General features: G+C 43.5%; 1 protein-coding gene across 3 annotated transcripts in view; it reads left to right on the forward strand.

Annotated features, from left to right (window-relative positions):
• ITSN1 (intersectin 1) overlaps positions 1 to 27,070 on the forward strand; it is a 266,243-nt gene that overhangs the window by 133,555 nt on the left and 105,618 nt on the right. For all 3 annotated transcript variants that reach the window (XM_040338914.1, XM_040338913.1, XM_040338912.1), the window contains 5 exons: positions 9 to 149; positions 718 to 805; positions 4,959 to 5,098; positions 6,117 to 6,244; positions 26,774 to 26,997. In XM_040338914.1, the coding sequence (XP_040194848.1) occupies positions 9 to 149; positions 718 to 805; positions 4,959 to 5,098; positions 6,117 to 6,244; positions 26,774 to 26,997 (721 nt within the window). The remainder of the gene's footprint in view (positions 1 to 8; positions 150 to 717; positions 806 to 4,958; positions 5,099 to 6,116; positions 6,245 to 26,773; positions 26,998 to 27,070) is intronic.

A 27,070-nucleotide genomic window follows, 5' to 3' on the forward strand; every position in this document is an offset into this window, starting at 1 on the left:
ATGTGTAGAATGACAAAAAGCATCAGCTGGAAGGAAAACTTCATGACATTCGGTATCGGTTGACCACACAGCGACAGGAGATCGAAAGTACGAACAAGTCCAGAGAGCTGAGGATTGCTGAAATCACACACTTGCAACAGCAGCTTCAGGTGAATATATTGCTTTACTTTAAAGCATTATTTTTTGTATAATACAGCAAATTTCCAACAAAATTGGTACTTCATCTTTAAAGCGGAGTTCCACCTAAAAATGGAACTTCCGCTTAACCCACTCCTCGCCCCCTTACATGCCACATTTTGCATGTAATTTTTTTTGGGGGGGGGGGGGGGGGGGGGGGACTTCCTGTCCCACTTCCTGTCCCACTTCCTTCTTCCGCCGAGGGGCTGGAAAGGCGATTAGCTTAATCGCCTTTTCACAGCCCCTCCCTGTAGGCGAGCGCCTGTCCAATCGGACGGCGCCGTGCCGCTCGCGCATGCGCACTGCCGCTCGCGCATGCGCAGTGGGTGCCCGGCTGTGAAGCCGAAAGCTGTCACTGCCGGGTGCCCACACTAAGAATGAAGACGCCGGCCGGCGAGGAGCGGAGCCCCGGCCGGCGCGTCGCTGGAGCCGTGGAGCAGGTAAGTGTCTGTTTATTAAAAGCCAGCAGCTACACTTTTTGGTGGAAAACCCCTTTAATAATGTAAAATCCTGAACTGCTTTACATATTTTTTTCCACAGGAGTCTCAGCAGCTGCTTGGAAAATTGATTCCTGACAAACAGTTCCTAAATGACCAATTAAAACAGGTTCAGCAGAACAGTTTGCACAGTAAGCCCATACTTTTCTTTGTGTACAAATATTAGAGTTTGTATGTCTTTGTAGAAAGGTCTCTTTTTTTTTTTTTTTTTTTTTTATTGGAAAAACCAACTTTATTGAAAGGAAATGCACATAATACAACAAGTTTAGATACATATGTCAAATAGAAGAATAAGAAACACATTTTCCCCGTTCCATCGATCCAATCAATTCGGATAGGAAAAACAATGCGATTCAATGGCAACAATTTTTCCCGGCTCCTGAGTAACAGAACGTATCCCTCAATAAAATGGGAAGTGAAACTGTTGCCTAGCGGTATGTCCCTGGGGGGAGGGGGGGTGGAGATGTAGTCAGCATATGCACTTATTTCAGTTAAGTACAGGTCTCGCCATCTCCCAACCACCTATCCCACACTCTGGAATACTTGAGTGGACACCCTCTATGGGTATTGATCAGTCTTTTAAATAGAAGAGTATCATTGACATCCTTTTTCCAATTCTGAATTGTGGGGGGTAATGCCTGCATCCAAGTCCGGGCCACAACCTTCATTGCCAAAGTGTCTCGTACATAAATGTGGCCAGGAATTTATCCACCTCTGCATCCGGAAATAGGTCCAGCAGGCAGAGGGTCCAGGACAACAGGAGACCCCATTTTATCATGTAGGAAGTGGACAACCTGAAGCCAATAGGTTTGCATGTTGGGACAGTTTCATTACAAGTGATAGAATGTGTCAGGGGCTGAGGCACAAGGGGTGCATAATGGATTACGTGTAGGTTGAAAGCGCGCTAAGCTTTGTGGTGTCAGGTAAAGCTCTGTGTACAATATATAGTTGTGTTAGCCTATCTGATATTTTGGGAGATACGGTTTTAACACCCTCAAGGATTTCCTCCCAGTCTCAGTCACTAATAGCCCCAACATCCTGTTCTCATGCGGTTTTAGTCTTTTAAAGTCAATGCCATTATATCGGGAAGTCTAATGCCCTGTACACACGAGCGGTTTTCCCGTCGGATATATATATATTTTTTTTTTATGTTTTTTCCAACGGAATTCCTCTCAAGCCTGCCTTGCATACACACGGTCACACAAAAGTTTGGTGAACTTTTGACTGCCAAAAACGATGCCGTCAGAATGGTTGATGTGGAGGTTGGGTACACCTTCCAAATGCTACCCTGGCAGAAGTTTGTGGCATGTTGTACACTTCCTACCATGGAAACCTTGGCGTAACTTGCCTCCTATGTCTTTGCCCTTTCCACCTCGGGCTCATGCACACTTCAGTTCAATAAAGCTGCTTTTACAGGCATTTACAGTAAGCTTTTATTTCAGATTGAAGAAGCTTGTGCTTTTTTGTGCTCTTGTGCATGTTTTTATTTAACTTCTTTGAGCTTTTTTGAGCAAAAGCATTTTTTTTGCACGAACCCTCCTAGATAGTATCTTCTGAACAAAACAAAAAAACTTTTTCAAGCTTTTTTGAGCTTTTTCAAGCCTTTTTGAGCTCTTTGGGGCACTAGCTCCTCTCAAAAAACCTACCTATAGGAGCATATGACTGAAAACACCAAAGTGTGCATAGACACATTGGCTAACATGCAGGGGTGTTTCTAGGCAGAAAAAATAAGAGCTGAAAAGTCTGTAGGAGCAACTCCTTCAAGCTCCTTTGAGCTGAAGTGTGCATACGCACGTAGGATTCATGCACACTGGAGCACAAAAAAAAGCTCCTTTTACAGGCATTTGAGCTTTTCTTTCAGGTTGAAAAAGCTTTGTGCTTTTTTGTGCTCTTATGCATGTTTTTTTATTTTGCTTCTTCAAAATATTTTGAGTTTTTTTTTTTTCTTCTTTTTTTTTCTTGAGCGTGTTTTTTTTCTTTTCTCAAACTCTCCGAGATGGTATTTTCTTAACCACTGAACAAACATTTTCATGCATTTTCAAGCCTTTTTGAGACCTTTTATTATTTTTTGGCTCTTTTGCGCTCTTTGGGGCACTAGCTCCTCTCGAAAACACGAGTTTAGTAAGATCTTTTTTTTCTGCCTTTAGGAGCATATATGCTTGAAAAAGCCAGTGTGTGCATACACATTGGCTAACATGGAGGGGAGTTTCTAGGCAGAAAAATTCAGAGCTTAAAGAAGCTCAAAAGCTTGTAGGAGCCGCTTCTTTGAGCTCCTGCAGTGTGCATGAGCCCCAAAATGAACTTCCGTCTTGGGGCAGGCTCTCCAAACATAATTGGGTCACGACCATAGTACTCAGGACTACATGTCCCATCAGCTAGTGTGCTAGTGGTAATGTACCCACCCCTCGATTGATTAAACTTGTCTGATGCTTACAATCACAGTCAGCCTGAAAGGATAACAAAATGCTCTCTATACTTGATTAAATATAAAGGTGGTTTAAAAAAAACAAAAAACTTTTTGTTGCTGAGGATAAAGCACCACGACCACAGCAGTTCAGTCTTGCCCCTGGGAGGAGGACCCATCTGTGTGTGTTCAGCTTGGATTCACTGTTTGTGACGGAGCAGGTAGCACCCTCATGTTGGCATTTAGCTGTATTCCCTGGCTTGAGCAGAATATTCTGCAAAGGAGAGGAGACCACACAAAATCAGGTAACATTGGCAGCTGTAAGGAAACACGATACAAATTGAGGGAAAGATGAGGTTTAAATCAAAAAAAATATTGAAATCTGCAATAGGGACAATGGGGTAGATTCAGGTAGCAATTGCGTCTGCGTAACCATAGTTACGCAGCGCAATTGCTTACTTGCCCCGGCGTAACAAGTTCTCCTGATTCTGAGAGCTCGTTACGCTCTTATGCCCTCATATCTTAGGCTGCATTCTTACATTGGCCGCTAGGTGGCGTTCCCGTTGTGGTCAGCGTATAGTATGCAAATTGCATACGAACGCCGTTTCACAATGTTACGCGAGCCCTGCGTACGCAGTTTACGTCGTTTGCGTACGTCAGGTTTCGCATAAGGCTGCACATGCTAAAAGCAGGGGCAGCCAATGCTAAGGATACCCGTCGTTCCCGCGTCGCGAGGTTTGAAATTTACGTAGTTTGCGTAAGTGAATCGTGAATGGCGCTGGACGCCATTCACGTTCACTTTGAAGCAAATGACGTCCTTGCGACGTCATTTACCGCAATGCACATCGAGAAAGTTTCCCGACGGAGCATGCGCTCTACGCTCGGCGCGGGAACGCGCCTAATTTAAATGATTCCCGCCCCCTACGGGATCATTTACATTAGGCGCCCTTACGCAGGGCATTTTTGAAGAGCGCCCACACAAATTACGTGGCTACTGCTTCATGAATGAAGCGTAGCGCAAATAATTTGCGTAGGCGCAGGGTAAAAAGGGTACACTGCGCCTCCGTAGGGAGCGCGCAGCTGTACCTGAATCTACCCCAATGATGGTAAGGGGGAAGAGCAGTGTGGGTGTTTTTCAGGGTGTTCCTTTTCCACAAAAAAAAAAACCTGGATAGTGGTAAAAACCCAACAGGTGTTATATTTACCCGTTCCAGCAAAAATTCCAAATGTCTAAAAGGCAGTATCTGCACTGGACAAAATGTGCCAAAGTAGGGGCCCATCTTGCTTCGTAGGGTTTCAGTAAAGGGAGGGGCTACTTGCCATTTGGCCTGAAAAATTTAAGTGGTGGTTGTAAACCCTTTCATCTACCCAGTGAAGTGACTGGCCTCAGGTGATACACCGAGATAAAACATATTCTCCTACATAAGTTGTACCTGTTTATTTGCAGCCTTCTCTACAGCCGTTCAACGTCCATAATTTTATACAGCTTGCCTGAGCTGTGAGACAAAAAGGGTCAGAGAACTGAAACTACACTCTGCAAAGCTCAGTGAGAAGACCTCTGACAGCAGATTGAGGGGAAGGGACACACCCCTTCACACAGCAGACAGGAACAGAGCTGAGGCTGTCAATCTGCTGGAGCTCCTCCCCTTGTCACCTTTTTTTTTTTCTTGGTGTCAGGAAAACTTGTCAGAAGTGATTCATGCTGATAGCAGAGGAAGGAAGCAACAGATAGGAATGAGACTTTGCACTCTTAATTGAGTTAATATGCTTTGTTCATATATTGTCTGAGATTTACAACTACTTTAGGGAAATCAATATATTATCATAGTTGTGAAGTGTGGCCATACTTGCTTCAATAATTGTAATTGTTCTGTCCCCAGGAGATTCCCTCCTATCGATGAGAAGGGCTTTGGAAGCCAAGGAAATTGGTCGTCAGCAACTCCGAGACCAGCTGGATGACGTGGAGAAGGAAACCCGAGCAAAACTTCAGGAGATCGATGTATTCAATAACCAGCTAAAGGTATCGGCTTTTACACACTCCTTTCTGGCTTTTCTTTTTTTTTTTTTACAGAAAAATAAAATTTCATGCTCAGAGAAGCCCGTTTTTTTATTTTTTCCTTATTTTATTTTTCAAATTATTTCGAGATTCAGTCCCATATTCCCCCTCATCTTAATTCGCTCATCCCCTTATGTGTGGTGAATGTTTTTTTATTTTTTCAACATTGGACACAAATGTGAGTCACTGCAAGGGCATATGGAAAACCATTGTTTTCTATGTACCTTGTTTACGCTACAATGCTGGTGTGATGTGCAATACAGTGCTGAAAAATGCAGACTTGCTGTGTTTTTCTGCAGCACATGGATGTCAAAGGATATCGTTGCGCTGCGTCACAACACACGCTGTGAAGACCTGAATGAAGTTTCATTATATGACAATTTAAATTGAAGCGGGATTCCACCCGCAATTTTTTTTTTTTTTTAAAGTCAGCAGCTACTAACAGTGTAGCTGCTGACTTTTAATAAGGACACTTACCTTGTCCTATGTGCCCGCGCTGATGGCCTCCCGATGCCGATCCCACGACTGATGCAGGTCCCGCGCCGCCATTCACACTAGGGCTTCACTGCCCATTTCCTACTACGCCTGTGAGTCTCGTGCCGGCTTGTGAATGGGCGGCTGCTCTCTGAGAACCTGGGAAATTATGACACACATTTCCCAGGAGCATTAGAGGGAGATGATGTCAGAATCCTAGGTGGATTCAAAGGCAGATTTTGTGGGACCGCATAGCAACAGGCATTTCCAGATGAGTAAAAAAAAAAAAAAAATTATTTTTTAGTCGTAAGCTAGAGTTTAAAGCAAAATTGTTTTGTTGATGGAACCTCCACTTTAAACCCCCCCCCCCCCTTTTTTTTTTTATGCATTTTTTGTATCTCCAAATCTCCATCTAAATTGGGCAGTTTGTTTGTTGAATATGTTGGATCACCTATCCTCCCTGCCAGCAATTTACTGAGACTGTTTGTTTTATTCTGCCTTCTTTTAGGAACTGCGAGAAATGCACAGTAAGCAGCAGCTGGAAAAGCAGAAGGATGTGGAAGTGGAGAGGATGAAGCTGAGGGAGCAGGAAAGGAAGATCATCGAGCTGGAGAGACAGAAGGAGGAGGCTCAGAGGTATGTACCTCACTCTTCCCTGCTTCTCATTTTATTTTATTTTTTTCTTTGTATGTTGTTTTATTTAATAATTTTTCCTGCAAGGCAGATACTTTAAATAAAAGTTTATTTACAGAAACATCTCTTCATTCATTCACTGCTTTACCGCTGCCAAAGTATTTAAAGCATTTCACAATTAGAATAGTTTAATGTGATTAACTTTATAATTTTGTCTTTTTTTTTTATATTGCACTGACACATATACTTACCGTAGGTGGTACTACAGGGCAGACACAGCTCACTATTGGTGTCATGGTTGTGGTGATTCACACTAGTAGTCCAAGGATCAGGAAGAGTTTGCAGAATTACATGCTCTTGTAAACTGTTTTAGCCCTCTTAAGGGCCAATTCAGATTGGCAGAAAAAAGTGTTTAACCACTTCAACCCCGGAAGATTTTACCCCCTTCCTGACCAGAGCACTTTTTACAATTTGGCACTGTCGCTTTAACTGACAATTGCGCAGTCGTTCCCTGTACCAAAACAACATTTTCTTCCCACAAATAGAGCTTTCTTTTGGTGGTATTTTTTGCGTTATAAACAAAAAAATAAAAATGTTGTAAAAAACAAAACAACGATTTTTTTACTTTTGCTATAATTAGGGTTGTCCCGATACTAGTATCGGTATCGGGACCGATACAGAGCATTTGCGCGAGTACTTGTACTCGCGCAAATCCTCCCGATGCCTGATCCGATACCTGGGAGAGAGAGAGGCAGCGTGTAATGCCGGTCTGTGTCCGTGTATAATGCTCAGATGGCAGCCATCCAGTGTCTTAAAGCCGCGCCTCCTCCTCCTCGTCCGTAATAGGGGAACACTCCCAGCAAGTGAGTCAGTGTTCTGCCTATCACGCACACCCTCTCACTCACTGCTGGGAAACTGAGTTCACCTATCACGGACGAGGAGGCGGAGGAGGAGGAGGCGTGGCTTTTGTACACTGGATGGCTGCCATCTCTCTCCCCCAGGTATCGGATTGGGTAGGTCGTGCATTACACGCTGCCTCTCTCTCTCCCAGGTATCGGATTGGGTAGGTCGTGCATTACACGCTGCCTCTCTCTCTCCCAGGTATCGGATTGGGTAGGTCGTGCATTACACGCTGCCTCTCTCTCCCAGGTATCGGATTGGGTAGGTCGTGCATTACACGCTGCCTCTCTCTCCCAGGTATCGGATTGGGTAGGTCGTGGTCCTCCAAAATGGTACTAACACACAGCAAAAAATAATAATGGAATAGTGACATATACAGTAACCACAGAGATCCATGTTCCCAAAAAGGGCCACAAAGCACATTAAATAAAATAAAACACCACCATGATATTCACCTTGTGCCCATCAGTGGTCAGCATACACTTCCATGCTGCAGACAACAATATAGGCCATTAAAACCTGCAGACTGGCTGGTATCCTTTATCAAAGGACTTCTAAACTGAGACAACAGGTTTTAAAGCGTCACTGTCACATGACATTAAAAAAAAGTATCGGTATCGGCGAGTACTTAAAAAAAAAAAATCGGTACTTGTACTCGGTCTTAAAAAAGTGGTATCGGGACAACCCTAGCTATAATAAATACCCCCCAAAAAATGTTTTTAAAAACAAATTTCTTCATCAATTTAGGCCAATATGTGTATTCTTCTACATATTTTTGGTAAAAAAAAAATCACAATAAATGTATATTGGTTTGCGCAAAAGTTATAGCATCTACAAACTATGGTAAAGATTTATGCCATTTTTTATTATGATTTTTTTATTTTACTAGTAATGGCGGTGATATGCGATTTTTTTATTTTTTGCAGTATCGGACAGATCGGACACTTTTGGCACATTTTTAGGACCATTGCCATTTATTGAACGATCAGTGCTATAAATATGCACGGATTACTGTATAAATCACTGGCAGGGAAGGGGTTAACACTAGGTGGAGATCAAGGGGGTTAAGTGTGTGTTCTCTAAATGTGTGGGGAGGGGAGTTACTTGGAGAGATGACGGATCGCTGTTTCTACTTTGTAGAAACACACAATCTGTCTTTTCTCCTCTGACAGCACAAATCCCTGTGCTTGGGCTCGTGCACGCAATCGCGTGTGGCCAGCGGCAATCGGGCCTGCCAGCCACGCGCAGCGGGCGTGCGTTCCCTCTGGTGGCTCTCCTGGGAAAAGCCATGGGTATATATATGGGATTTCGCACAGGAGAGACATTCTGCTGCATTATATCTGTGTGAGCCGGTTAAACACATATTTTATGCATGAAAAAGAGGTTTTTGCTGGCGGAGCTAGAGTTCAGTCACATGGGCAGAAAAAACGCTGTGTTGAAACGCGTAGTTTCTACTTAAAAAAGGATCCTGCATAAAATACACGCCTATAATACTAATTTATGCGTGTTTATACACGTTTATGTGTATTCTGCAGATATATGCAAGATCGATATATCAAGAGACACCCACTGATGGAGATGATCTCCCAACATGTGGCCTGAATCCTTTATATAAGAGGGGAGCTGTGTCACTCAATCCTGGAGGAAAAGAATCCTATATAGTTGCCCAGATTTCTGGTTAAACTGTAAATACCATCTACAATCGGCCTGTTTGGTGGATTGGATGATTTTTTTTTTATGTATTTGGGTAAGTGATAAAATTGGGGTTTAAAGCGGTTGTAAACCGCATATATAATTTTTTTTTTTTTTTAAACCTGCAAGGCAAAAGGCATAATCAGCTAGTATGCACCGCATACTAGCCGATTATGAAATACTTACCCCGGAACGAGGTGAAGAACACTTACCTGGTCCACGACGAGCGAGATGTCATCTTGCTCCGGCGTGTCTTCCGGGTATCGCCGCTCCAGCGCTGTGATTGGCTGGAGCGGCGATGACGTCACTCCTGCGCGTGCACGCGGGAGATTTCAAATCGGCAAGGTCCGGCGGCTGCCGGTCCTTTCGCCGTGGATTCCCCCCTGCGCGTGCGCCGCTGCAATCAGCGGCGCATTGCGAGGGGAATATCTCCTAAACCGTACAGGTTTAGGAGATACTGTATTCTTTATACCTACAGGTAAGCCTTATTATAGACTTACCTGTAGATAAAAGTGAAAAAAAGCGGTTTACAACCACTTTAAGAGGAAAGGGCCTGAATATAAAGCGCCACCCCTCTTGCGTTTGGATCTTCTCCAGAGCCTGATCTCATCGGCGTTTATGGGTCCCCCGGATCCCCAAGAAGTTTTTCATATGTCTTCTTGTCACCAAGCAGCCTAGCTGCTTCTTTAGCCTGGATAACCAGTCATCCACCCTCACCTGCCTGTCTGATCACAATGTATGGATTATCTTTAAGGTCTCATGCACACTGGATGTTTTTTGTTTTTACAGCAGGTTTTTTTGGCTGTAGAAATTTTTATTTCTACAGTACTTAAACTCTCCATGTTATCCTACGTGTCCATGCACACATAGGTTGTTATCAGCAGTTTTGGGCAGTGGCATCTTTTGAGCAGTAAAAAAAAAATACAAAATTAGTAGGTTCTGAGAAATGTTTTTTAGCTGTAAAAACGCTCTAACACTGATAAACGTTAATTAACGTCACTAGACGCTTAAAAACGTCACTCACCAGCATTAATGTTTTTGATCCATAAAAAAAACTTCTTAAAAAAAAAAGCCAAAAAACAAACGCTAAAAAACGCTATTGTAAAAACCATTGACACATGCACGCTGGACATTAAAATAACGTTATAAAAATGGCAGTAACTTTGCAGTAAGTTTTTTTATTTTTTCAGCTTTTTTTCAACATTTTTGCAATGGCGTTTTTTTTTATTATTTCTCAATGGATCAAAAACGTTAAATGCTGGTGAGGGAAGTTTTTGCGCGTTTATCAGCATTAGAGCGTTTTTACAGCTGAAAAACATCTCTCAGAACCCACTATTTATTTTTTTTACTGCTGAAGAACACCACTGCCCAAAACTGCTGATAACAGTCTTAGGTAGATTCAGTAAGAGTTAGGCCGGCTTATCAGTAGAATCTACGCCGACCTATGTTTAAGCGTATGCTCAAACAGAGATACGCTTAAACATATCTTAGGTTACAATATTTTGGCTGGCCGCTAGGTGGCGCTTCCATTGCGGCCGGCGTAGAATATGTAAATGAGTTTATACGCCGATTCACGAACGTACGCCTGGCCGCCGCAGTCGATTTACGCCGTTTCCGTAAGGCATTAGCAGGCCTAAAGTTATTCCACCTATTAGGTGGAATAACAATGTTAAAGTATGGCCGCCGTTCCCGCCGCGAGATTCAAATTTTTTACGTTGTTTGCGTAAGTCGTCCGCGAATCGGGATTTACGTTGTTTACGTCCACGTCTAAATAAATAGGCCCGTGCGGCGTACGTAGCCGCAATGCACACTGGAAAATGTAGGCGCCTGGCGCATGCGCACTTAAAAAATAACGTAAAAAACTTGAGGTCAAGCCTCATTACCATCAAACACGCCCCCTTCCAACACATTTGAATTCGGCACCCTTACGCCCGCCCGCTTTAGGCTACGCCGCCGTATATTAGCAGGCAAGTATATTGAGAATCATTACTAGCCTAGCTAATTTACGGCGGCGTAGCCTAAACACGCTAAGCTACGCCGCCACATCTTTAAGCACTATGGGTGTGTTTCCTCGGTGGGACTTTAAGTGTGTGAGGCGGGCTGGAGTATAAGACTAAATTAGTCAACACATAGGTATCAAAAGTATTCAAAATTTATTAAGTTTAAATAATGTTGCTCATTAGAACAACGTATCAAAAAAAGGTTTGTTAACAGCATAGGATACAAAAAAGGTTTTCCAAAATGACCATTTGAGAACAAGAGAGCACGGCCTGGGGAGGACAATTAACAACAGTACCCCACATTAAGCATGGTAAGACAAGACAATCAAGATTCTCCCTGTGGCCAGTAACCAGCACAGAACGCTCTGGACAGAACCTGTTCCTAATGAGCAATCTGCTGCTCCTGGCATCTTCAAAATCCTCAGCTGTCCACACTGCTCCCTGACAGGGAGAACCTCACAGAAAGAAAGAGATTTTTGTCTTCTTACTTTCCTTCTTCTTTTTCTTGTTTTATATACATCTCTTATAACTCTGACGGTACAGCGACATCCTACGCACCGCCCTCGCCCTGATGAAGAGGCGATACTTTAATTAAAAAAAAGCCTTGAAACGTTGGCATCCCTGTCTATACTCATGTGACAGTCCTGAGGGCTTCTTCTGCTGCTCCTTTGTCGCGTGTACACGTATATACAATCTTGATTGTCTTGTCTTACCATGCTTAATGTGGGGTACTGTTGTTAATTGTCCTCCCCAGGCCGTGCTCTCTTGTTCTCAAATGGTCATTTTGGAAAACCTTTTTTGTATCCTATGCTGTTAACAAACCTTTTTTTGATACGTTGTTCTAATGAGCAACATTATTTAAACGTAATAAATTTTGAATACTTTTGATACCTATGTGTTGACTAATTTAGTCTTGTACTCCAGCCCGCCTCACACACTTAAAGTCCCACCGAGGAAACACACCCCTTTGGGGGTATAGCAATTGGCTTATTTAGGGATGTGTTGAGACGTCTGGCTCTTTTGCAATTTTTTGCACTCACAGGTAGAGAACACCGATACTTCTTTCTTCTTTCATCTTTAAGCACTAGTACCTGAATCTACCTATCTGTGTGCATGCATACATAGGATAACATGATGGAGAGTTTAATGACTGTAGAAAAAAACAGCAGCAGCTGTAAGGCTGGGTTCACACTACTGCGAATTCTTTTCCTGTGCGAGTTTGATCCGTGTGCAAAGCAAATTCAGCTCTATAGACTGTCATTCCCTGAAATCGCAGCCGCGAATCGCTGTAAAATCGTGTGATTTTGAGTTCGCAGCAGTGTGAACCTAGCGTAAAAGCATCCAAAAAGGTCCAGTGTGCATGAGGCCTGAAAGTGATTGTAAAGTCTTGTTTGTGTTTTTTTTTAATATATAAAAATAACAAACATGTTATACTTACCTGCTCAGTGCAGTTGGTTTTGCACAGAGCAGCCTGGATCCTCCTCTTCTCTGGTCCCTCTTTGGTGCTCCTGGCCTCTTCCTCTTGGTCAGTGCCCCACAACAAGCAGCTTGCTATGGGGCAGCCGAAGCAAAGTTTCTCTGTGTCCATTCAGACACGGATCCGTGACCCAGCCCGGCCCCCTTTCTCTCCTCATTGGCTGACTTTGACAGCAGCAGGAGCAAATGGCACCGCTACCGTGTCTCGACCAATCAGGAGGGAGAGTCCCAGGACAGCCGAGGCACTTGTGGACATGGCTTGATAGAGATTGGCCTCAGGTTAGTATTAGGGGGGCAGCTGCACAAAGAAGGCTTTTTATCTCAATGCATACAATGTATTGGGATAAAAAATCTTCTGACTTTACAACCACTTCAATTGCTAAAGAGGATATGTATGAGGTGTCCTCTTTTCTAGCTTTCAGGTAGCCTTTCTTGAATTCTAAATAGACCACCTTGTATAACGTGGGTATAAAACTGCCTTTCGCCCAATATAGGTGGAAACGAACCTTTGGTCTGAACACAGAGTGTGTTTGATGGATCCTATACTCTCATATCTGTTAACATCATTGGGACCCAGACAAAAATCCTCGCTGTCATATGCTCCCTCTTACCAAAGTTCTTCCAACATAAGCCTAGCCTCATGAAAATTGTTGCTCATTGTCAGTACTGACACTATCACCTTAACCTTCTTATCTTTCATAGAGAAGTAGGCTCCAAGTGGTAAATTATGGGTAAATGTATTCAAGTATTCGGATGGAAGTGAACCATCGGGCCTTCTGAAAAAAACTTAAGACACATCTATTTTAAAGCATGGCTGGACGATGACATGGGATACAGCGCCTTGAGGCGATTTAGTTCGCATTTGTAGCGCTATACAAGTTACTCACTCACTCACTCAAGTCTACAAAGAGCTCAAACAAGCTAAGAGGTGCGAAATTCAACTACTTACAGAGCAGAGCATTTTCTGTCTCATTAAGCTCAATGGCAGATAGGTTTCGTCTGGATTAAAATGGGTTTTGTTTGTATTACTATAATTATGCTTTTTGGTATTGATTACAATTATGCCTTACCAGCATGTTTCAGCAGTGTATGTCTTTAACCACTTCAATACCAGGCACTTATACCCCCTTCCTGCCCAGACCAGCTTTCAGCGCTCTCTCACACTTTGAATGACATTACTCATGCAACACTGTACCCAAACAATATTTTTATCATTTTTTTTCACACAAAGTTTTCTTTTGGTGGTTTTTAATCACCACTGTTTTTTTTTTTTTTTCTTTTTAGGTTCTAGTGTAAATTTTTTGCAAAGAGGTCATTTTTGTTCATACATTTGGGCCACAATTTATACTGCTACATATCTTTGGTAAAAAATAACCCAAATTAGTTTATTTGGTTTGTGTGAAAGTTATAGAGTCTTCAAGCTATGGTGTAAATCATTTAAGATTGATCATGCCCCCCAAATGACCCCTTTTTTGGAAGGTAGACAGTCCAAGGTATTTAGTAAGAGGCATGGTCAAAAAATTTGATTTATTGAGAAAAGAGCAAATAAAGTACAATAAAAAAAAGAACATAATAACAAATGGCAGTTGATACACTTCATAAACCAGGATTAAGCAAATAAAATATATACATGGAATCTATCCGGACGCATCACCGCCTTCAATAGTCCTTCAGGACCTCAGGTTAAGGCAGACCACAGCAAAACCAAAGGGAAACAGTAAGAAAGAGAGAAGAAAGAGAGAGAGAGAGAGAGAGAGAGAGAGAAAAAAAATAAAAAGGGGTAGAGGGCGGGGGACAAGGAAAAAAAAAAAAAAAAAAAAAAGGAGCATAGGGGACAAGGGGTGAAGAGAAAGGCCATCATTCGGAGTTACATGGCCTGTCTCAGGATATTAAAATACCTTACCTAGTTTGTTCCACATGGTGTGCTGACGTAGCAACAACTACAGACACCCCCAGCACCTAAGCCGTCCAAGGCGACCAAATAGCTTCAAATTTTTTGGGACACTTCCTATTTAAGTAAGTCATCTTGTACAGTGGTAAGGCACTATTGATGTTTTTTTCCCATAACGTTAACGTAGGGGGGGATACAGAGTTCCATTTAAGCAAAATAGATTTTTTAGCATAGTAAAGTAGGTAAGAGATCAAAAGTTTAGTGTATCTGGGCCTCTGGTCGTCATCCTGTATTCCCAGCAACGCCAATTCCGGAGACTGAGGCAGAGATAACCCAAGGCGCTCGTTAATGGGTTCAAATACCGCATCCCAAAATTGTGCCACTTTAGGACAACTCCAAAACATATGATAGTACGTCCCTGTGTCCAATCGACATCGAGCACACAGGGGGTCCCTCTGTGGAAAAAGCCTGTGCAGCCGCTGCGGAGTGTAGTACACCCTATGTAGAAACTTGGTTTGTATCAGCTTATCTCTAGAGGATATAACTAGCCCCAGACTATCCTCAAAACAATCATTCCAATCCTCTCTCTCCAGCTCTGGGATATCGGCTTTCCATGCCTCCCAGATCCTGGTGTATATTTTTCTTGCAGATCTCTTCCTTACACACTGAGGAGGAGAACCCAGAGTTGGCACTACAGACGTTTGTTAACCGGACATGATTGGATTGAGGGTGAACATCTTCCAGTCATTCTGGTGTCTGTAAACGTTCCTTGGGGGCTACCTCTCGGAGAGGACCAGTTGTCTCAAGGGCTGAGCTTCCATCCTGCTTTACAGTCGCTGGTTTTGATGGCTTGGGTGTTTGTTGAAAGCCAGGTACTGAGGAATAGTTTGTCCGGATCAAGTGATCCCTACTATGTTAAACGCAAGGAAGTCTACTTCTAGCAAGGTATACCATTGTACATGGAAAGCATAAATTTCTTGGTGTGAGTCGATTGGCGCTCAACCTTGCTTCTTTTCTGTGACTTGGATCTTGGCCTTTCTTCAACGGGGCATTGATCAGAAGTTGGCCTTGAGCACCACCAAGAGCCAGGTGTCTGCCTTGGCATTATTCTTTCAGTGACCCCTAGCCACACACTCTTTGGTTTGTGCCTTCATTCAGGGAGTTCGACATATGATCTCTTTTGCCGCCGTGGGATTTAAACTGCTCTTGGTTCTCCAGAAACCTACATTTTGAGAATATTCAGGAGATTCCCTTACCTACGTTGTCCCAGAAGTTGGCATTCTTGGTGGCTATTACGTCGGCCCATAGAGTGTGATTGAGTTGGTGGCATTATCCAGTCATACTTCCTATTTGATGGTTCACAGAGATAAGGTGGTTCTTCGTCTCTGTCCATCATTTTTACCTAAAGTTGTCTCAGACTTGCATTTGAATGAGGACATTGTGTTGCCTTACTTGTGTCCCAGGCCAGCTCATCCCAAGGAATTTGCTTTGCATGCCCTGGATGTGGTTAGAGGGATTCGGGTGTATCTTGCAGCCACAAAGTCCTTTCGGAGGTCAGACTCGCATTTTGTGGTTACACAAGGACCAAGGAAAGGGGCTGGCTGCTTCTTCGGCTACCATTTCCAGATGGATCAGAAAAAACTATCAAAAGACTCTATTGGCCTAATCTATTAAAGGTTGGGTTCCTCCTTTCCCTGGAATGGCGCATTCTACTCATGCTTCTTGGGCCTTCCGTCATCAAGTATCAATAACTCAAGTTTGGTCATCTGTGCATACTTTCACCAAATTGTACAAAGTAGATATTTTGGCATCTGCGGATGCTTCTTTTGGCCGCAAGGTTTTGCAGGCTGCTGTTTATAAGGGGACTGTTGCCTCTTGTGGGATGTTTTTTCTTTTAATTTTTTTTTTTTTAGATGGGGCTTCTTTGCCCTGGTTGAGCTCCTATGACCCGGTTAGGGCTCTTGTGTTTAGCTTTGAGTTATTTTCCCCAACCCTCATTTTCCTTTTTGCACTGCTTTTGGATGTCCCTATAGTCAGGATTAGTTTTCAGAGTTTGACGGACACGGCTCCCACCCCTCTAAGGAGTTTTTTTGATAGTACTTTTACTGCTTGCTACTAAACTGAATGCCTTTAGCAGAGAGCGTGTTGTATACCAGCTGAGGATGGCCCATGGGCATAGGTACATTTTTTTTTTTTTTTTTGTTCTGCCTAGTCCTACTCCTGCAGAAGGTGATATAACCCTTTTAGTCAGGATTAATGGAGCGCTGTGTCCATCAATGAACTCGGAGAAATAGATTTTAGAGTACACAAATCATATTTTACTTAAAGCTTTCAGAGTTTAAAACCTAGGACCAGTAGAATTAAAGGGGTTGGAATTGTTGTGTAAATGTTTATCAATGATTTTTTCAATAATACACTAAAATTATTATTGGCACATTTAAACTTAACAAAACGTTCTTGCAAATTTTTAATGTCTTATTCACATGGGGAATAAGGTGCATATAGGGCTATGTTTTCCCACATCTGATACCCAGGTTTTCCGTACATCCCTGTGCAGGCAGTCCAATATTTTTATATATAATTTTTTTTACAGGAAAATTTTTATCCAAAAAAATGTATGACATAAATTCAAAGGAATCGTAAGGCACATAGTACATTTAGAAATGATACAATCAGTTTAGGACATAACCGCATATTTCGGTGTGTAGTACTACACATTCAGAGACTTTGTTACCTAGGTTATAGCCAACATGACACATTTATATCAAGGATAGAATACGAGTTAATTTACCGGGGGGGGAGGGGGGGATATAGGAAAAAGGATTGGGGGGGGGGGAATAATGACAATACATCTAGGCATCAATTATCAAACAAGGAAAACACTAAATCTTGAGTCTTCACCAAGGCATTCCAAATCTTATCAAATTTTTTAGAACATTTTTTTACTAATATAGGTGAGTTTATATAGTGGCAAAGCGGAGTTAATTGCAGATCTCCACTGCCAGACCGTAGGGGGTTCAGTCTGTTTCCATTTAGATAGAATGGTCTTCCTGGCATAAAACGCCACATAAAAGACAAACAGCCATGCATGTGTGTTGAAATGCAAAAAATTGTGGTACTACAGCGCTACTATGTAAAACAATTACAAGTGAAAAAACTCAAACAAAAATCAATAAATGATAAAAGCTGCGTATCTAGCGGTGAACCAAACCAAATAGGAATAATAAAAATGTGATGGCGCTAATATCAACTAATGTGAGTATAATTGACAGTCTATGCTAGTAACAGTGATAGATACAATGGCTATTGAGAGTACAAATAGCTGGTGATAATACAAAAAAAAAAAAATCACACAAAGTAATCAGTGAGTGTGTGTTGGGAGCGATAGTTTCCCAGATACCCAAAAGGAGTATCCTGAGGTCTGTCTACCGACAGCCCTCCCACCACTTCCCTCTAGAACCTTTGAATAAGGGGGCATGACCACACTACATGCGCAAACATATCGCTCTCAATTTGACACTTGGAGCAACAATCAGACTGAGTAGGATAGATTCTCGAGAGCCTTTTGAGGTGTGTCATATGCTCTATGAAGAAATGCAAGTTGAATATACCTGTGTGTAGCTGATATAACCAAAGATATATATTGCTGGATCCATTTATCTCAGTCGTCAGAGGTGAGGCAGTCCAATGTTTACTTTGCTTCAGTGATGTATTAACACAGGAGCTATTGGTAGCAATCGCTCATTGTGTTCATTCGAGAAAGGAAAGAGGGGAAGAAGAAAGGATGATGAAATCCTGGTGTTTTGGTGGACGTGGAAGGCACAGGCATACTGTGACGGACCGCCTGGGTGCTTCTGCCAAGATGCAGCTTCCTCCGCTCTGGAACAAGGTATTATTGCTGAGCATTGCACCAACAAACTAGACCACACTAGCTTAGGAGCAAACTGGAACTGACCCTTTGTAATTTTATACCACACAAAATGAGATCACATTATCCTAAACAATGCAAACTTTAAACCGTAATATCTGAATATCTAACAGTACATCTAATGTACAGCCAACAGTAAGCTAATCAACAGCCAAGCATCCAGACACTGCTTTTGATTAATCAGGGAGTCCACCGCAGACAGTCTGGCAACAAGCCCACCCCTGAATACACAAAGTACATTACACATTCTGTCTTTTAGGTACTTGTGTAACCTGTCCACTAGAAAAGCCATCATAAGAAACCATGAAATTCTTTTATCTTTGTAGATTTCTTGTGGGATATTTTTGATAAATTTCTGTCCCAAGTGGAAGTGCGTCTCCAACCCAGTCTGCAGGAGGACCACCATATTTCCTCTGACCATTAAAAGCCCTGTCCCGTTTGGATTTCATACATTCCTAGCAGCGAGACTGGATGGTGTCTTTTTTTTTTCCGTTTGGGATGTCATTCCTCCCTAGGCCTGTTTTGTGTCTGTGTAAACCCATGCCAAATGCACAAGTTTCTGTATGTCCTGCCCAAACCCCTTTGTTAGGATCTCACACAGACAGCAGGCTTGAGCTTCTCTGTGAGTAAAGCCTGGTACACACTACAGTTTATTTTTTATAATTTTTTTTTGTGCAATCCTGAGGGTTGCATGAATAAAAAAACGAACCTCCGGTCGGGAGCCACTGTACTAACCATGCAAGGTTAGTCCAGCAATCTCTCCCGCTGAGCTGTTGTGTTCTGATGTGGATGGCCATTGGCTGTGAGTGTGGATCGGGAGTCAGTTGGCTGCTGGTTTTCCAACTGGCTTCTGTCGCACAGACCGACATACGCATGGGCAGAATGTCGGCCGATATTTTTAGTGTTCTATCGATATGTGCCCGTGCATGCGCAGAACGCATGGGCGCTCCAGCTGAGTTGCCGAGCAGCTGGAGTGACGTCACCATAGCGCATCGAAGAAGCCTTTTTCCTGACGGGGGTTTCCATTTTTTCGGGCATAATTTAATGCAATGCAAAGAGCGAAGGGACACCGTATTTGTCATATTGTGCCTTGCTGTTGTGCCGTGGGTTTACAGCGAGGCCCAATGTGACCTCTACGGTGTCCCTCCGCTCTTTGCATAGCTTTCAATTGTGCCCGTGAAATGGTATCGCCTGTTGAAAAAACCCTCCTACGCTGAGCGCATGCACCATGGTGACACAACTCCGCTGGAGTGCCCTTCCGTTCTGCGCGGGCACTTTTCGATGGGCACATATCGATGGAACGGACAAATGTCTCCTCACATTCTGCCTGTGTGTGCTTAAGCATATGTTTTTATTTGCACTTTTTTCTTTTTTTTTATGTCTGGCCCAGTCTAATAAAGATATAGGGCCAGATCCACAGATAATTAGATGGGCGCAGTGTATCGGAGATACGATACGCCGCCGTACCTTACCTGGCGGATCTTCGAATCCTCAAAGAATTTGCGCCTTAAGTTATGGCGGCGTAGTGTATTTCTGGCGGCGGAATTCAAATTGGGCGGGTAGGGGGCGTGATTCATTTAAATGAAGCGCGTCCCCGCGCCGAATGAACTGCGCATGCGTCGTTCCGAAATTTCCCGCCGTGCATTGCGCTAAATGACGTCGCTAGGACATCATTTTTTTTAACTTAGACGTGAGTTACGTTCATCCCTATTCACGGACGACTTGCGCAAAAAAATAAAAAATTTCGACGCGGGAACGACGGCCATACTTAACATTGGAAGTCGATCTATACGCCACAAAATACCAGCTTTAACTATACGCCGGAAAAAGCCGACTACAGAAGACGTTAGAAAATGTGACGGCCGCACGTACATTCGTGGATCGTCGTAAATTGCTAATTTGCATACCCGACGCGGAAAACGACGCAAACTCCACCCAGCGGGCGCCGAAGTATTGCATCTAAGATCCGAAGGCGTACAAAGCCGTACACCTGTCGGATCTAACCCCGATGCCGTCGTATCTTGGTTTGAGGATTCAAACTAAAGATACGATGCGGGAAATTTGAAAGTACGCCGGCGTATCAGTAGATACGCCGGCGTACTTCGTCTGTGGATCTGCCCCATAATGCTGCAATAACTATTGTGCACTGCTTCTTACTTTTTTTGTTTTTACCACTGCTTATGTAGGGAGCAGAGGAAAGGTCACTTTTGCAGCACTATCAGCAGAGGACCAGAGACTATTTGGATACAGGGATAGCGCATTATTTTACCACATGCACAACTTTTCTAGGTATATTAATAACATTCATTTTAAAGTTAAACTAAAGCCACAACTTTTTTTTATTTTTTAATAGAGTAAGGGGGGAGTGTAACCTTTGTCAATTTTTATTTGCCATCTGTGTCCCATTGGGGAGATTTCCATTCACTTCCTGTCCCATAACCACAACAGGAAGTTAGAGGTTCCCCCACGTTAAAAGATTTCTCCTCCTATTCCTGTTCTGGTCACCATTCAAAATGTGGGATATTCTTTGACTTCAGTCTGTGATGAAGGTTATGAGGACAAGTAAAGATAGTGAATCTCCCAATCTGGTACACAGTAATAAAAACTGACAAGTGTTCTAATCCCTCTCCAATTAAAGAAAAAACCTTGTCTAGTTATACTTTAAGGTGGTTGTAATTCCTCACATATACCCAGTGAAATGACTGGCCTCAGGTGATAGAGATGAAATAAATCCTCCTACATAAGTTGTACCTGTTTATCTGCAGTGTTCTCTACATCCATTCAAAGTCCAGAATGTCTAAAGCTTGTCTGAGCTGTCAAAAAAGTGTTTGGAGAGCTGAAATTACACTCTGCATAGCTCAGTGAGGAGAGCTCTGAGAGCTGATTGGAAGGAAGGAACACATCCTGTTCACACAGCACAGAGGAACAGAGCTGAGGCTGTCAATCAGCTGGAAGTCCCTGCCCTGTCACTTTTTTTCTCTTGGTGCCAGGAAAACTTTTCAAATGCGATTTATGCTGATAGTAGAGGAATGAGGCAGCGGACAGAAATGACACTTTGTGCTCTTTTATTTGAGACATTATAGAGACACTATAGAGGGATTTGCTTTATTCATATTTCATGTCTGAGGTTTACAACCACGTTTAACGTAAATATCTGTTCTTTGATGAAAGTTGTAAAGTGAAATATACCAAGTTGCCCTGGTTTATGTGACTGTATGTACCGTATTTATCGGAGTATTGCGCGCTCCGGCGTATAGCGCGCACCCCTAATGTGGACCCGCATTCCTGTAAAAAAAAAACATTTTAGTACTTACAGTTTTGGTGTCTTGCGCGGCGTCCATCGGTGGCCTCGTCGGGTCCGGCGTCTGTCTGCGGCTTTGGTGGTGTCCTCGTCGGGTCTGGCGTCCTTCTGCGGCCATCGTGGTGTCCTCCCCACTCAATCCCCGCTTCCCGCGCCGAGTTTGAACCACTGCGCTCGCATATACCGAGCGCAGTACAGTCGGGCAGGCTCGGCTCCTCTCACGGTCACGTCCTGTGCGTCCTGTAAGTCCAGGACGTGACCGCGAGAGGAGCCGAGCCTGCCCGACTATACCCGAGTGTACTGCGCTCGGTATATGCCGGCGCAGTGGTTCAAACTCGGCGCGGGTATCGGCGTATATCGCGCACCCACGATTTTGCCCTGATTTTCAGGGAAAAATTGTGCGCGGTATACGCCGATAAATACGGTATTTCTTGTCTAGGCAGGTTGCTGAGAAAAGGAATGATATTGAAGGACTGGTCAGGACAAGACAGAACAGCAGTGGCGGCTGGTGCTCCATCGGTCAGGGGGGTGACAGACTGACCACGAACCCCAACACACCAACCCGTCCCATGCGTCTACTCGCCGTACACCTCCTTCGCAATGGCTTCTTCTTTCGGACAATCAGGAAACTGGTCTCACAATCCACTTTCTGATTGGTCAGGAGGAGGATCAGTGTGACAATAGAGAATAATCATTCGCTATTCTGGCAAAACTGGATGGGCTTGGCGCGCAGTGCTCTGCGCCCTCAGCCCACACTTTTTCTAAGCCAATTGGAGCCTCTGGCTCTAATCGCGTGCATGGATGGGGTGGACGGCACCTGTGCGCCCCTAATGGACGGGCCGCCACTGCACAACAGCCCCATGAAGAGAGTGAGACAAGTGAACTGAAAGGATTTAGCTTATCCTCCATGACACGTTTATTCTGTTTGTGTAGGTTTTTTGACTCCAGGTAGAAGAAAGAAGCTGATGATCCTTTTTATACGTAGTACTTGTAGGCTTAGAAGCAATACCTGCAATAAAGTGCATCAGTGCCCAGACTATGGACATCATACTATTTTATGTATTCTTTACAAGTTAGCAGTAAAAGGTACTTTTTTTTTATTTTTGTCAATTAACCACTTGCTTACTGGGCACATATACCCCCCTCCTGCCCAGGTGAATTTTCAGCTTTCGGCACTGCGTCGCTTTAACTAACAATTGCGCGGTCGTGCGACGTGGCTCCCAAACAAAATTGACGTCCTTTTTTCCCCACAAATAGAGCTTTCTTTTGGTGGTATTTGATCGCCTGTGCGGTTTTTATTTTTTGCGCTATAAACAAAAAAGAGCGACAATTTTGAAAAAAATTCAATATTTTTTACTTGTTGCTATAATAAATATCCCAATTTAAAAAAACAAAAAAAACACATTTTTTTTTCTCAGTTTAGGCCGATATGTATTCTTCTACATATTTTTGGTAAAAAAAAAAAAAATCGCAATAAGCGTCTGGTTTGCGCAAAAGTTATAGCGCCTACAAAATAGGGGACAGAATTATTATTTTTTATTATTTTATTTTTTTTACTAGAAATGGCGGCGATCTGCGATTTTTATTGGGACTGCAACGTTATGGCGGACACATCGGACACTTTTGACACATTTTTGGCGCCATTCACATTTATACCGCGATCAGTGCTATAAATATGCACTAATTACAGTATAAATGTGACTGGCATTGAAGGGGTTAACACTAGGGGGTGAGGAAGGGGTTAAATGTATTCCCTGCATAGTGTTCTAACTGTAGGTGGAGGGGGGGGGGTGACCGATCTATGTCCCTATGTACAAGGGACACAGATCGGTCTCCTCTCCAGAGACAGGACGCTGTCTCTGTGTAAAACGGCAATGAGAGATGATCTCATATGTTTACATATTAGATCATCTCTCATTGGCCGCACAGATCGCATCGCAAACGGCCACTCTGATTGGCCGTTCGCGGCAATCTGTAATTGGCTGTGTCCAAGGGCCTCGGCCAACACAGAGTTTCCCCGCTGCGCGTGCGGGGAACGCGCAAAGGGGCGGATGTCAATTGACGTCCACTTGGATTTTCGGATCCGCGCTGTAGCCGTCATTTGACTATAGCGCAGATCCCAAGCGGTTAAGAGAGACAAAGGCTGCGATTCAGATACATTGTCGTATCTTTGAGCCGACGTAACATTGAGAGGCAAGTACTGTATTCAGAATGCACTTGCTCCCAAAGTTACGTCGGCGTATCGTAAATGGGCCGGCGTAAGCCCGCGTGATTCAAAGTAGCAAGGCAGTGGGCGTGTTGTATTGTAATGAAGCGTGACCCCATGTAAATGTCTGATCGAACGGCGCATTCGCGCGCATGCTCAGAATCACGTCGCAAATACTCCCTAAGATACGTCGGCTCAATGCTTTGTCGACGTGAACGTAACCTACGCCCAGCCCCATTCACATACGAGTTACGCAAACAACGTAAAATACGACGCTGTTCCGACCTTTCCAACGTCCATACCTTAACATGACTTATCCCTGCTTTATGAGGGGTAAATTTACGCCGGACATATGCCTTACGTAAACGGCGTAGCTAAATCCGACGGGCGCAAGTACGTTTCTGAATCGGCGTATCTAGGTCATTTGCATTTTCGACGCGTAAATCTACGGAAGCGCCCCTATCGGCCAGCGTAAATATGCCCCCAAGATACGACGGCGTAAGAGACTTGCGTCGGTCGTATCTTGGCCAAATTCAGGCGTAACTGCCTTTATGAATCGGCGCATAGATACGACGGCGCTCATTTGGACTTACGACGGCGTATCTGGAGATACGCCGTCGTAAGTCCTTTCTGAATCCGGGCCAACGTCATTAACCTTCGGGTTATACTGCCACTGACAGGAGGATTGGACACTGGCAAACGAAAGACTGAAGGCCAGCCCAGAATAACCCCTCCCACTACCAGTATGCCTTAGGTTTTTTTTTCACTAGTTGTTAAGCAGGATGGACTTTTTTCTCCAGCTCTGCTGTCTTTAAGGCTAACTATTTTGATTGAAAGCACATATTTTTTTTTTTTTTTCTTTTCTTCTCTCCGTCAAGACTCTATATCCACGCAGAAGCTTGACCCTACAGAATTCTGGTGTGATTGTTTTCAACCTGGCTTTTGAATTACAGTGCCTAGAACATGCTGGGCTGGACATGTGGACATATTACATGAGCAGTAAATATATTATTATGCATGATCCCAGCACAGATCACGTTAACCACTTGACCTCCGAAAGACTTACCCCCCTTTATGACTTTTGCTATACGGCACTGCGTTACTTTAACTGACAATTGCACGGTCATGCAGAGCTGTACCTAAATAAAATTTCATTTTATTTCCCCAAAAATCGATCTTTCATTTAGTGATATATGATCACATCTGTGGTTTTTATTTTTTGCGCTATAAACAAAAAAGACCGACAATTATAAAAAAATATATATATTTTTTTACATTATGCTATAAAACACATCCAATAAAAATAAGAAATAAAAATCTTATTTTTCATTAAGTTAGGCCAATATGTAGTCGATTTTGGCAAAAAAATATCCCAATAAGCATGTATTGATTGATTTATGTAAACATTATAGTGCCTACAAACTATGATACTAGTAATGGCGGTGATAAGCGGGATATTACAGCAGACAATTTGACACTAACTGACACTTTGCTGGAACCAGTGACACCAATACCGTGATTGGTGCTAAAAACATCTAGGGTGATCAAAGGGTTAACTGTGCCTCGTCAGTGTTTGTGTGTACAGCATGTGCTTCTTTTATTAGGGGAAGAGATGGATTCTAGTCCCTGCCCCCCCCTCCCCCCGTCAGAACGGAGATCTGCCTTGTTTTCATAGGCAGATCCCCGTTCTGTGTGGTTTAGCAACGATCGGCGGGTGTCGGAAAAGAACATCAAGTGCCCACCACTCGCAGATGAACTTCTGCTGTAAATAATCACAGCAGAAGCGGCCCCCTGCAGGTGGAAGTGCAGGATCACATGTGTGTATATATACGTAAAACTGCCGCCCTGTAGCAATAAAACTGCTGTAGGGCGGTCATCAAGCGGTTGAGGTCATGTGTTTGTTCAGATATTGCGATTTTGTAGATCTGAAATTGGGAAATGCAGAAATTGGGCGCCATCTAGTCCTTTTACAAGCCAATAGTTTTCTGTTTCCAATGCTTCTGTTTGCAATGATTGCAGCTTGTTCAGTATGTCTGAGCGATTTAGCACTTGGGCTATTTCTGCTCAGATTTGGGAATAAGCTATTGGACTTCTGGGTTGGTATTACATGCAGCTGTATGTAAAACAGTGTTGGATGACACACTGGAATACATGGGTCTTTTTTTTTTTTTTATCCATTGTTTTACTGAAAAGCCTCAAAGCGGAGGAAGGTCTACACCAGGGGTGCCCAACCTTTTGAAGAGCAAGGGCCACTTAAGCGACTTGGTAATCGGTCACGGGCCACAATGAGCGGAGCGGTCTTCCATTCAGTTATCGCCAGCTGTTGCTGCCCCAGGCAGAGTGCATTTGGCATCACTCTTCCTGTGACAGGAGCACTATATACAGGCTTATGTTTTGGCTTGCCAAACCGCCATCCCAGAGCAAGAGGTCGCAGGCCACATTAGAAGGCTCCGCGGGCCACATGTGGTCCCCGGGCCACTGGTTGGGCACCCCTGGTCTACACCCTTACCATTTCATTCTCTCAAGATAATAAAACCAGTAAAGGGTTCAAATATTTTTCTTTCCTACATAAATCCCTGACCTGATGTTGCAGACCAGTTGGTCATCTACCCTATACCTAAGCATCTAGTGTAGTGATCGTGGCTGAATTGGAGGCTGAACGAGTCTGTATGCCCCATTTAGCATAAAGTCCATCTTTTAGGGCCCGTTCACACCACATGCAGTGCAGCGCTATTTTTTTTTGCATCAAAAACACATGGAAAGTAGGTTATATGGGTTTCAATGGCATAGTTCACATAAGTGTAGTGGGTTCCCGGGAAAAAGTACACGCTGCTTTTTTTTTCCTGCACAGAAATGTACTGGAACAGGGTAAAAAGCAACCAAAACTTACCGGACCCAAGTACAGTGAGGGAAAAAAAAAGATGGAAAAAATAAAGCATCCGGAAATGCATCAAAAACACATTCAAAATGAGCATGCGGAAATGCGTCTGGAATGGATCTGGAGGGCGTGTTTGTGGTGTGAAAGGGCACTAAAAGTTTAATATCAGTTAGTATCCTTTAGGATTGAAATGGGCATGGCAAAAGATTTGTCTATAGATATGCATACTTATTTACTAATCTCCCTCATCCACCTTTCAGGAAGGTCCTGGAGCAGGAAAAACAGTGGCAGGACCGTGTAAAGCAGGAGGAGGAGTTGACCCGACACAAATTGCTACAGGATGAGGAGAAACAGAAAAGAGAAGACTCCCTGAAAAGAATGGAGGAAGAGCGAAAACTGGAGGCTCAGGAAAAAGCCAGCAAACTTTTCCAGCAACCTCCAGAGCCAATGAAGCCAGGAGGGCAGGTCCCCTGGACAGGTACAGGTGTGTGCTACGGTGTGTGGCTGGTACATTTGCTTTCACATGCTCATTCAGCCCCATCTGGGTCCTGCTTTCA

The sequence above is a fragment of the Rana temporaria genome, chromosome 2 (assembly GCF_905171775.1).
Source record: "Rana temporaria chromosome 2, aRanTem1.1, whole genome shotgun sequence".
In the NCBI taxonomy this organism is placed as follows: Eukaryota; Metazoa; Chordata; class Amphibia; order Anura; family Ranidae; genus Rana; species Rana temporaria.